Here is a 13,360-nt window from a genome sequence, read left to right as displayed (position 1 = left end):
ATCATTGGTTTCTTTCCGCAATGTTTCCGATTCGGATAGTAGGATTGCTAGAAGGTTAATAGAATAGCGGGTGTGATGTTAATGGGAGGGGGGCTAGATATATTAAACCGGGATTTTGCTATGTATCGAAGTTTAGGTATAAGTCATAGGATGGGGCAGGGCTGGTTAGAGTGAATAATAAAGTAGTAGTGAAAGTAAGGTATAACGTTTTGCAGAAAGAGGTACACACAGTCATTCACGAGGGTTATTAGGGAATATTCGATCTCGTCATCTGCTTGAATATATGTTGAGTATGGGGGTGTGATTTCACCATGCAGTGTGTCGTCTGAATTTCAAATCGCGCAAAAACACTCCCCGAATTTTAGTCCGCCACTTCCAGAATTCAACTTATCACAACATTGCAACGGATCAAAGCAAGAAGCCTGAAGAATTTTTGGAAGCAGTAAAATTAACAAAAGCACTTTGTTAAGAGCCGTCAACGAAATAACAAAACTGCCTCGACATGCTGCAACTCATAACTGCTCTGCATAAGAGGCAGCGCTGTTGTGTTTCCACTCTATAATATGCTGCAAAGCCTCAACTAATGTACGGTACAAATGACCCATCTCGTTCCACAAAGCATGTCAAGGTAGCCGTATTTTTGGTTCTTAAGCCTACATTCCGCAATCAGCTTTTCTAAAGCTTTAAGCGCTGTAGGTCCTATGAAGGATCTTTTGAAAAACAAACTGACTTCTGAATGCACTTCATAACTGTTGCAAATGGCTTCAAAATCAGAAGACTTAGTAATGCCGAAACTCAACAGTGTCGACTTAATGATGCTGAAATAGTGATTTTTGTAACCTTTTTTTGTATCTTCAACTATTGAGACCAAATGGAAAACTTGAAGCGACAACCAAACACTGCATGATTGCAAACGCATTCACTGCCGTGTTGCTATTTGGCCATAGTGTTGTAAGTGGTGCATTTTTCTGTAATAATGAATGCGCGAATATGACTGCTTTGCTTATGCAATATCTATATCTTCTGCTTTCATCAATCGTAGAAATGAGGCTACTATTAAGTTGCTAGTGAACTGCAGATTATCAATTATTTCAGATTAACACTTGTATGATGCATTGCAGGTTGGTATTAGTGAGAGTTGCACAAAATTTTCCCAATGAGGGAGGGGCTGCCTAAGACCCCCCTATCAACGATACTGTTCACATACCATAATTTATTTGCAGGGAAGTAGTTAGTCTTAATTTTTCACTTTGAATGTTATGTATTTGTCTAAATTTTCAAAATTTGAAAATGAGTGAAATGCAGGTAAAACAATGTCTTTTACTTACACTTTGTCTTTCTTTCTCTGTCAGAGCTACGTATGCGTTTCCCACACATAATAATCTGGAAAATTAATTAGAAATTAGAAATTAATAAATAAATAAATTACATGAATTTCAATATTTCTATCATGCACTGTTATCTAAAGTGCTGAGCAATGCAAATAGTATGAAAATTTATTCCATCAAGTTCAATTAGTATATTAGTAATTCGATTAGTAGGAAAAAAATCGAAATTGTTATTCTTGAAACTCCACTCCATGCGTAATATTCTATGTAACCATAAACCCTTTAGGCGGACAATAAATAGCTTTTAAAGAAAACAGGAAGAAGTTAATTAATGAACAATGTAATTTTATTTCAAACATTCGCTGAAGAGTCTCAAAAAGAAATTCCATTTTTCATGCCTATTACTGTAAATTAATTTCGCTCTAACATGCAAGCATAGAATGAATGTTAGTAAAAGAAAATAGAAATCTGTTAGTTATAAGCTGGCATATTGATGAAGACCTACAAATATGACATACTTGCAGATAACATGACATCAAATATGAAGCATAACTTATTTGAATCACAGATAATTTGAAGGAGAAAAATTAAAAACGCTGCTTGCCTGATGCCCATCACATGAATAGAATTAATAGCCGAAAATAGAGGGCACAATGTGAAAAGTTGTACATGAGCAGGTCTACAATTTAAATAGCATATCACGTTGCCTTTAGTGTAGTAAAAGCGTAATGACCTAATAAGAATGGAGTAATAATGGAAAATCCGAGGTAAGAAATATTTTAATTACTCATGACCGTTTTTCAAATGCCTATTTTTCAGTGTAAGACTAAAACTGTTTCAAATGAATTCTATGTAACAACTCATTCGACACATCTCAGACAAATTATTTATTCAATTATTTTGATGTGCAATCAGAATTTATCCCTCCTACGAACTGCAACACTAAAAGTGCATCTCCAGCAAGAGCACAGAAGGATTCAACGAAATAAATCTATATTCATATAGGCACATGTTGGGTATTAATGAAGAATGGAAATAATAGTAATGATGATATTACGCATTCCACGACACGAATTGATTGTTTATCAAACGCAAAGGACACTTTGAATGTATACCTTTAAGGCAATCAAGCATTAATGAATATCAGCAACAGTTTTGGGATTAATTTATTCAGATTTATTACAAACAGAAAGCATTTACCATTTCATTGGCGTTGCGATCAATTTTCAAGAACAATTTTGAAAACAGTTGGTATTGTACATAAAGGAGGAAAACCTGCATTTCCAAAAGCCGCAAAATATTGCAAAAAAGTGTCCAGTTTAAGAAAATACCCTGTTTTTAATTATGAACTAACATAACATCTTCCATGTACGTTAAATTACCAAAAATATCAAAACCTGGAAATGTGCCAAAGTTATAAGCCATTTATTCTGAAACTGCTGGGTAGCCTTTGCTCAAATGTCACACGGTACGCTGAGATAAAATACATTTAATGCACTGAAAAGGTTAAAGTTAAGGGCGATACAGAAGAAGCATCAGTTATATTGGAAACCGGAGGAAAGGAACCACTAGTTACGTGACTTTTATCAATACGCTGATGGGGCCTCAGTAACCCACCATAGGAAAGAAAGTGTGCTGGGGTAGTCAATGAAGCTGCACAGAACCATTGGTACAGGAATCATAGTTAAACTATTGGACAAAATGTCGGATAATGCAGAGGTAGGGTATTTAGCAAGTTTCTCATGGATTCCTCAGAACATTCATCTTGCACTGTATTGTTCACACTCTATTTGTGATTAATAGGTTGTTTGATTGCAATCATATATGAACGTAACAGAAGCATAGGAGTGACGCAACACTTACTTTGAAACTGAAGATTGTATTGAGGAGAAGAGCTAAACGCGCTTCTTGGCTGTTGCTCTATACGCTAATAAACCACATAACCATGAGGATAACATATCAAGCTTGTTCAGCGCCAACAGCAGGTAATTAGAATATGACATTCCCTCTGTTGAAATCACTTCACTTTTAATTTTGAAAGCGTAATGACATCATTAAAGTTGCAAATTTTTACTAATTATAAAAGTAATTACGTTTGTATTCAACCCTTATGGAATATGACGCAATGTGACGGATCAATTTACTTTCGAGTGTTGATTTGAAGATCTGTTCCTCTTCAAGAATGTAAATGAACGGAAATTAAATTTACCAAACAAGTAAAATATTGTACCAAGCTGCTCATTTCTAATGCATACTTAGCTAATATGTTGCGTATTCTGAAAATCACGCAGACTTGTGCTGTTTCGAGAAAGTTAGAAAATTTTGGAAAACGGATTTTGGAAAAGTGTTTCGCCGTTTCAAGCAAAATAACAAAGGCTGTAATAGCCCGAGAAATTCACAAAAGGTGGATAAATCGATTTACTGTAAAATGCTATGAATAGATCGAAACAAATAAGAAAGGAGCAACAAACTTCGATTCACTATTCCTTGTTGCGTATTTCTCGAGATCTAGACTTAGAAATGGAAATAAAATGGATTATAAATGGGAAAGAAAATTAGAGAAACAAAATATGTAGAATAAATACATATGCAAGGAAAGTCATATTGTGAAAAGTTTTACAAAACAATAAATATTTGAGCAAAAAAAATCATCTCATTTAACTAAAATTTCTTCTTGACTTTTCTTTATCGCTACAGCATTCTTAAACTATAAAATTTTTTAAACGTAATTTCTTTAATTAATTGCGCTTCTGAAATGAGAATAAATCAACATGAAGAGATGGGAATGCAAATTTGATGAAACGTTTCATTTATTCCTTTTATAAACCTTAAACTTGTAAACCAAGTATTTAATCAAATTTCTCAAAATATCAGTGACTGCGTACTATTATAAATTTATGGACGTCTATCCTGTGCAGTACTGCTTTAAATTTTTGCAAATGCAATGTATAAGTAGCTGCGCTTTTCCAGCATCATTACATTATTTTTACTGAACTCTATAGTGTATATCTCAATCGATTGGGAAAACTACCATCGATAGGAACATTTAATTGTTACCGATTTTTTATTTCTTTACTTTCATTACTATTTTTTGCAATTGTTATCGCAAACCACTACATTAAAAGCACATTTTTACGTGTGGTATTTAGCTTCAATGGCAAACTGAAAATGAATTCAAAGAAGGACAAGTTTGGCATCAATCAGAAGCGAGTTGAATAAAAGTCACAGCATTCCATGCAATAAATATTTTTTTCAAAAAAATTGAAGCATCCAAGGCGTACGGTATGACAATCAGGTATTAATCAATGTTGAAGGTAAATAACGTTGAAAATTCCACAAAACTGAGTGAACTGATAAAATATACAACCAGAAACTGAGTACGCTGAATGATATATTTCCATTTCAACTTGTTTTGAAACAAATTACATCGAATTAATCAAAATCAGCTGCAAATGAAGGAAAAATGGAATGCGAAAGCAAGTAGAATATTCCACGAGACTGTTCATTTTGAATGCATACATTCTTCAAAAGCCCAAAATGTTATGTTTTCTGTAATTCACGCATTCTTGTTCCATTTCGAGGAAGCTACTGATGGAGAATTCTCATACGTATTAAAATAGACACTGGGAGAAATTTAGAGGCCATTTATGCCAAACCTAATGTGCAGATTGCGATGAATCTCTCTCTAACATTATCCCTTATCAATGTAAACATCCACCTATCAAAAAAAGTAGAAATTTCGCAGTTTATCGCAAAACAATAGAACCAGAAAAATGTGATTTTAATGGGAATGGAAAGAAGAGAAATAAAATATAAAAAATAAATAGGGATGCATAAATTGTTATTGTGCATAACTTTACCTCGAAAGAATTATAGTTTTTACCAAAAGTATTTTCAAATTTGATTAACATTTGTTCCTCATTTTTGGTTAGAGATTACTGCATCGCTGATGCTTTAATTTTCATTTTTCAAAATTTTATTGATGGATTGGGCTGCAGATTTAAGAATTACTCAAAATAACAAAATTGGACAAAAATATTCATCGTAGATTACATTATTTCTACTGTAAATTTGAAATTTCTTATCTAATTAGTTCACTAGCTTATACATTTAATCATATATTGCATATTATTGAAAAAATATGCACATTTAGCTCACATAATAATGTTCCCACTTAATTTCTTACTAAGAGGAAAGAGGTTGATTGAAGTCATTCAAACATAATCAGATCGGGAGTTCAGTAATGAAATGTAACCTACCTTGTAATTGTAGATGATACTGAGGAGAGTTGAACGCGCTTCATGATGGCTATTTTACACACTAATAAACTGAATAACCATTGGGATAACATTCTTGAAAGTGGGTCAAGTTGAAGTCTGAGGAAGTAGAATGTGCCATAGCTTGTAGTGGAATAATTTCAGTTTTAGTCAGTAATAGCATAATGACATAGTTACAAAGGCAATGTTTACTTATATATGAAACTTATTACGTTTTTATTCAAACTCAATGTTATATAATAATACATGAATGTAAATCTATTCATTTACGAATGTAGATTTGAAAACTCATGGAAATCTCATCATAAACCTGTTGCTGTTCATGAACGTAGGTGTAGAAAAACTGGATTGCCCAAAATTGAAAAATAATAAAATTTTTGTTCTGAAAAAATATAGTTCTCAATTTTACTATTTAATTTTGCAAAACTATTTAATTTGGGGAAAATAACAAATTGTGGTTGCGCATGATGATAATTTGCGAATGGCAGATATCCTGTGTATCAACATAGGCAGTGTAAAAATTTCAAAGGGTATTTATTGCACATTTACAAAGTTGTTTTAAATGAAACTTTGAAAAACACACTGATCTGACGATGTCGATCGATATCAATGAAAAAATTTCAAAATTTCAAGAAACGTTTATCCCAGTATTTCGCAAAACAACAAAGGCTAATGCCAATGAAATTAAGGAAATTTTTGGATTAAGCGATTCCCTATTGAAATTACAAGATCGATCAGAAAAAATTACAAAACAACAGCAACCGTGTCCTAACCGTTCCATGTTCACCATTTGTCGAGATATTTCTTTGAAACGGGAAACTAAAATGGAGAAAAGAGTAAATAGGAGGAATTGTAAGGAGAAAAAAACGAGAAATGAAATATACGGAATAAATGAGTGTGCAAGGAAAATGATTTTGTGAAGATTTATCGCAATCGCTAACAAAATTGAGCGAACAGTAGTATCTTGATCAAACAAAATTTGTTCCTGATTGTTCTTTATCGCTTACAGCATCATTAAACCTTATAATTTTTTAAACGTAATTTATTTCATTATTTGAGCTTCTGAAATGAAAATTATTCCAGCATAAGAGATGGGAATAGATATTTTATACAATATTGCATTTCTTTCTTTTTTAAATATCAAATTTAGAACCAGATATTTCATCGAATTTCTCAAACAGTCATCGATTGTGCATTATTCAACAGTATAAAAATTTATCCTGCGCCGCACTGCTTTAAATTATTATGCAATGAATAATTCGCTGTGCTTTCCTAGCAAAATTCCATTACTTTTACTGAAATTTAAAGTGGGTATCTTAAACGAATGGTAAAATATCATGGATGGGGACATTTAATTTTAATAAATTTTTAATTTATTTACTTTTATTACAATTTCATACAATTGTTATTGCAAACTGCCACATTAAAACCAGATTTTCACATGTGGCACATAGCAACAACTGAAAAGCGAAATGGAATTCAAAGAAGGACATATTTGGTATCAATCAGAAGCCCTTTAAATAACATGAATTATGAAATACACGTTATCAATTGAAATGAACAATTTTTTTGCACAAAATGTTTTTTGCACAAAATTAAACATGCAGGGCGTACGTTATGACATTCAAGTATTAATCATTGTTGATGGAAAATAACGTTGAACTTTCATTTGAATCACGCATTATAGAAGAGAAATTAATAGAAAATGTGTATGTTGAACGATTTATTTCCATTTTAGCTTGTTCTAAAACAGGTCTCAATGAATTAATCAAAACAGACTGAAAATGAAGGAAAAATGGATTGCTCAAACAACTAAAATATTGCACAAGGTAGCTAAGTTTGAATACACAGCCTAATCAATTGTTAAGAATGTTACGTTTGATGAAATTCTCGCATCCTAGTACCTGTTTGAGGAAGTTACAGATGGGCAACTTTCCTATGTATAAAGATAGGCGCAATGCGCTAACTCAACAGACCATTTATTCCAAAATTAATTGGCACATTTCACTGAAATTCTCTACAACGCTATTATTTATCATTGTGAACAACCATCATTCAAAAATAGTAGAAATTACGGCAAATAATCATTGGCCATTTTTCACAAAACGGCGATGGCAGAAAAATGCGATATTAGTGTGAATGTAAAGAAGAGAAATAAAATATACAGAATAAATAACTATACAAGGAAAACAATTTTGTGAAGATTTATTCAAAATGTTTAAAGAATTGAGGGAAGGGAAGTGCCTTCTTCAAATAAAATTTGTTCTTGACTTTCGTTTATCCGTTACAGCATCCTTAAAATTTTAAATTTTTTCAAACGCAATTGTTCGCGTGAGTACAATTCTCAAATAGGAATTAGTCAGAATGATAAGAGAAGAATACAATTCTGACGCAATATTCACTTTCTCTCTTCTATAAATGTAAAATCTGCTAGTCAGATAATTTATAATATATTTCATAAAATTATCGAATGTGAATTATTGAAAATTTATGTACCTTTTTGCTGCGCATTGCTGCCATTAATTATCAGAAAAGCAAATAATTATTGGTTCCTGTTTTCTGAGATTATGTCATTGGTTGTTCTGTATTTGTAAGTGAATATATGCAAATAAAAGGAAAAATACCATGCAAGGAGACATTTAATTGTGCGAAAGTGTTAATTCCTTTATTTTTATTGCTTTTCCAATTATGTTTTAGGCAAACTACTTCATTTACAGTTCATTTTCTTACGCGGGATTCAAGTAAGGTTGGAAAGCGACAGTACAATCAAAGAGATATAATTTTAATATCATTGAAAAGAAAATTGAATAATAAAGATGATGAACCGCATAGTAATGCGTTCTGGAAACATGCGTAGACAGTTTTATAACAAAAAATGGGTATGCAAAGCATGCGGTAGAACAATCAGGTATTAATCAATGTGAAAGCGAAATTACGTTGGACATTGATATCAATGGTGCATTATAATGAGATAAATTAATATAAAGTTAGTATATCAAATGTCCTATGTCCATTTCCCTCTGATTGTAAGCAAATTCCATCAAATTCATCAAAATGGCCTAAAATTAAAGGAAACTTCGACCACTGAAAATCGAGACATCGTGCGAGGCATGAAATTTTGAATAATTTCTTTATTGAAATAGTAAGGCTTTTTCCTTTGGGAAAACTCACGAATCCTGGTTACGTTGAAAGAAACTTACATATTGGTGAACTCTCTGTGAAGTGACAGTCAATGTACCTACTTTAGAAGCGATTTATTCCACCAGCTCGAGGTTGCTTTCCATGAAACTTTGCAAAAAAATTTAATCTCTCGTATGTATCAATGTGGGAAGGAACATGCACACATTGCAAAACAGCTTTTTTCAGCATCCAAAACAGCAAAGCCTGTTTAGTCCAGGAAATATTGATTTCTATATAAAAATCTTTCAAACAAGTGATATAGATGAATCTTAGGAAATGCAAAATGTATTACCACATTTCTCGCACAATTCCTAGAAGCATACTTTTCGATATTTTGCTGCAAATGAGGTAGAAAATTTGGATGTTAAATGGTAATAAAAAAATAAAATGCATGCAATTGATAGTCATACACAGAAGTGGCTTTAATTAAAATGTACTTCGACGCTGTCAATGGTTTCCGCAATAAGGATGCTCTTTGTAGTAACAGAAGAATATGCAATTTGTACTTGATTTCTATTTACATAATGCAGGTTGCAGGAATTTCAGATGTTTTATTTGAGCTACTGCAGTCAATGATAACGATTTACAATTACTGTACAATGAAATTTACGAGTTTTTTATTGAGCATTTATTGCAACGTAATATTTCTTACATAAATCATATTTTCTAAAATGAGATTTTAACTAAGTTGCTGCGTAGCGCAACGAGATTTTCATTAGTTTGTATAATTTTCATTAGTATGTATTGATTACATAAAAAATATTCTCCATCCAGACGGTGAAGCTGATCTGAAGCTGAAATCCATTAATTTGGAACTAACATATTGTCTGTAGTGATATCTATGAAGAACGTTAGTACAATTGTAAAAATGACTTACCTTTCAACTATTGATGATATTGAATAGGAGACTTTATTGCAGTTCTTGAATAGTGTACATCACACATATTACCATGAAGACTATGAATAGCTAACTGTGAAGAGTACTTTTTGAAAAGTAGGTCAAGCTCAAGCAAGTATTTATAGTCATAATATTCAACGTAGAATAATCTGACCTAATCTTTGGTGATGTAAATTCATTTTTGCTCTGTTACAGCGTAATGGTATAGCAACATTATGGTGAACTTTATTAATTGCTGAAAGTTATTACGATTTCATTAAGTTTAATAAAGTATTTTATGTAGAATGTAGAACAATTCCCTTTTGAGTCATGAATGCTTATCAGACTCTTCTTGATCTTCGTTAATCTAATTTCCTTTCCATTTCTGTTGTGTTATTATGATTTAAATCAATGTTCATCCATAACTGTTTTATGGATTTGTCAGTGATTTTGTTTCAAGCTGAATCGCCGCCTTTTGTACAACTGAATTTGCGCACCTGAATTTCAGGGGCAGCTGAACGCTGAATATGCTGTTGATCTGAAATATTGCAAGGTTATTTTACGGCAAATTAGCAAACACATAATAGAAAGATTTTTCCCCAAAACTGATCTATTTGAAATACATTCAAAAATAGAGTACCCAACTGTTATCCTTGTCGCTACAGCTGAGTCGTTCAGAAAAGCAGGGCACATTAAATAATCAATAATTCATAAATAACTTTGAAAATGCGTTTCAATATGTTTAAACAACTGATGATGATATAGAAAATATGCGTTAAAATTACGTGCAAAGTAGATTGATTATTTTGTTATTATTCTGTAAAACAATATTTTCTATTTTCCCGGCAATTGAATTGTCCCTGAAATTACATTTCTCATACAGCATCCAATGCTTCATCATTAATCGTATGCTCATAGTGGAGATTGAGTTGCTTATAAATTGCATAAAGTGAAAATTCGTGTATATCCTGCAATCATGTAAATAAATCTGTCACATTTCTGTCGCCAGTACTTGTTTCTGATGGCGCATTTGTTCACATATTGTTCATGTGGATGACAAAGAAGCAATTTGAATTCAGATAATAGAGATGGAAATATTTGAAACAGTTTGATAAGGGTGTATGGCAAATAATTTTAATAAATAGAAATTTTCTCACCAAAAAAATCGTATAACTTCAGCAAAATTGATGCTGCTTTTGTTTATACATTAAAGCAATTCTGATAATTTTGAAAATTTTTATTTAAACAATTTCATTCAATAATAACTAACAACGGTTCAGAAATATCATATATTCAAAACGATTCGTTTTGATTACAAAGTTTATTACAATGTTGCTGTTTACAATACTTTTACACATATCAATATTGCTAAATTGGAGTTTTAGCAAATTTCTCACCAATTGGTTATTGGTTAAAAAATTGGTTAATAATACCATGATTGGTTAATAAAAACAATTAAAAAATGTGCGTCTTGAAATTAAGCTAAGCGATAAATGAAAATAAATAATAGTTAACAAATGAAATTTTCAAAACATTGCATACAACGATTTTGCTGCGTCAAAGCCCACACACTGCATTATTTGAAATCTCAACCATACAGGTTTGTCCTTAGCTTAATTCAACTAGGGGATCACTTTACCCTTTCGAAGTATCCTCATACCAGACATATAAAATAGGGACCCACGGGAGACCCTGTATACCTTTTGTTTACCATTTCTGCTTCATGTTGCCCGCATCTTCATCATTTTTCGAATCGATTAAAATATGAAACATAAAATCAAATGCTCACCTTCTAGCGCAGTAAAAGTTATAAATAATACGTTAATTGAATGAATGAATTTGAGGAAATAAAAAATAATAAATGAAAAGCAAAGACGTTTTAGATGTTATTCCACCATCTTCATCGCAGGAGAATCGTCGTCGCACTTTCACCGCACGCCGTAGGCTAGCAATCATCGAAACTAAAGCATACGTATAGAAATGGAATAAAAATTTGCATGCATTTTCTGCTAAACAGCTTTCACTGCATCAGCACGTTGAGCAAACAGCAATCTCTTTACAGCTAATTTTGCTCGACATATTCACGTTGGGGCCTCATATAGCAGACAAGCCCGCAACTATATCCATTAGGTTGCACACTTCATACGAGTGCACAATCCAACGAATCAACCACTAGTGGAATACGAAAGAATAGACGTTTCCACTACCGTTTGTGATGAAATAATTTTTGCATTTATAGTTAATGCAAATTATAATAATTACTTTCATTTATTTTTAATGCATATTATATAATATAATATTATATTATATCTTTGAATACAGCATATTTAAAAGTGATATATTTATGAAAAATAAATTGTACAATCAAGAGCATAATTAAAATTCGCACGTCAAATTAAAATAAAACGATTGCATTTAATTATTAATTTATGATAATTGCTGTTCTGTATTTTCTATATAAGATGTTATGAAAAAGGTGTCAGTTGAAAAAACTCACATCTTCCAATTGCACCTCAAGGCATTATATAGCTGACAAGCCCTCATAGGTGCGAGGATTGATTTTAATTTTTTGGTCTTTATGAAAGTAAGCAATCCAGGAAATCAACAAGTACAGTAGAACAGTAGAATACGAACAAGCGGATGTTTTCACTGCCAATTAATATGAAATAATTCTTCTATTTATAATAACCCCCAGACATTATTATTATGATTATTATTATTGCCATTTATTTTTTATTTTGAATAATTTTTTTATTTATTTTGACAGTATTATTATTTTTTATTTATGATATTTGACAGTTATTTCTAATTCAAAAATGACATTGACGTTTAAAATAAAGTCAAAATATAAACTATCTGACAAAAAACGCCCTAACAAAACCACTGTCTTTGTCAAAACCGGCCTCCGCATGTCTTAAGTTTCAATTTGAATATTCAAAAATGACCTACAAAAATAGAACTCATCTAAAAAAGTTTATCACCTAAATATATAAGCACACTGCTTTCCTGTGCTGAAAACAGAATTACGAAGACAAAAATTGTAACTTACCAAAATTCTTTGATGATAAAAAATTAAAAAAATACAATAAAATGATAATGAAGGTAAACAAATTTCTTGTATGAAAACTTTGTGTAAGAATATACATAGCCTTTCTAATGGCATTTGTTAACCACACTCGCTTTCACCGTGTCGTCTCTTGTATGTCAAACCTATGACATACAAGAGTGCAGAATCCAGCAAGACAACCTCCAGTGGAATACGAACATGCGGACGTTTCCACTGCCGATTAGTATGAAATAATTATTCTATTTATAACAACCCCTGCACATTATTACTATTATTATTGGCATTTATTTTTTATTTTGTATCCATATTTTTGAATTCAACAGATTAAAAAAAAATGTTTATCGAAAAATAAATTTTATAATCGAAATGAAAAGGGAAAGTGGAAACTGATGATGATTTGAGCATTTCAAATCTTCTAAAATGCTGCCATCAGTTGTGACATGTGCTGTTCAAACCTGATTTATATGCACAACTATTGATGAAAATGCCACACAACATATGCAAATTCGAAAATAACAATGTAACAAAGTAGACGAGATGTAGATAAAATAAGTGAAAACAGTGGATGCTGAGTATTTTGACATTTTCAACAAATCTGGACCGTAAATTATTAGGACTCTTTCAATTTATG

The 13,360-nt window shown here is 31.7% G+C and overlaps 3 protein-coding genes across 3 annotated transcripts; 2 read left to right on the top strand and 1 right to left on the bottom strand.

Annotated features, from left to right (window-relative positions):
* Nucleotides 1-475: 475 nt before the first annotated feature.
* On the bottom strand, nt 476-964 carry Tsp_08454 (putative anthranilate synthase component I). The gene is made up of 4 exons (XM_003375414.1): nt 924-964; nt 727-818; nt 602-699; nt 476-556 (listed from the first exon to the last, which is right to left on the bottom strand). The coding sequence occupies exons 1-4, from the start codon at nt 962-964 to the stop codon at nt 476-478; spliced, it is 312 nt and encodes a 103-aa protein (XP_003375462.1).
* Nucleotides 965-5,851: 4,887 nt separating this feature from the next.
* On the top strand, nt 5,852-6,863 carry Tsp_08453 (hypothetical protein). Its single transcript, XM_003375413.1, has 3 exons — nt 5,852-5,933; nt 6,239-6,441; nt 6,756-6,863. The coding sequence occupies exons 1-3, from the start codon at nt 5,852-5,854 to the stop codon at nt 6,861-6,863; spliced, it is 393 nt and encodes a 130-aa protein (XP_003375461.1).
* Nucleotides 6,864-8,172: 1,309 nt separating this feature from the next.
* On the top strand, nt 8,173-8,462 carry Tsp_08452 (conserved hypothetical protein). The gene is made up of 2 exons (XM_003375412.1): nt 8,173-8,195; nt 8,303-8,462. The coding sequence occupies exons 1-2, from the start codon at nt 8,173-8,175 to the stop codon at nt 8,460-8,462; spliced, it is 183 nt and encodes a 60-aa protein (XP_003375460.1).
* The last annotated feature ends 4,898 nt before the right edge of the window (nt 8,463-13,360 follow it).

Source organism: Trichinella spiralis (assembly GCF_000181795.1).
Source record: "Trichinella spiralis strain ISS 195 chromosome Unknown Scfld5, whole genome shotgun sequence".
Taxonomy (NCBI): domain Eukaryota; kingdom Metazoa; phylum Nematoda; class Enoplea; order Trichinellida; family Trichinellidae; genus Trichinella; species Trichinella spiralis.
Note: the sequence above shows the minus strand (reverse complement) of the source record. Positions and strands in the feature narration are given on the sequence as shown.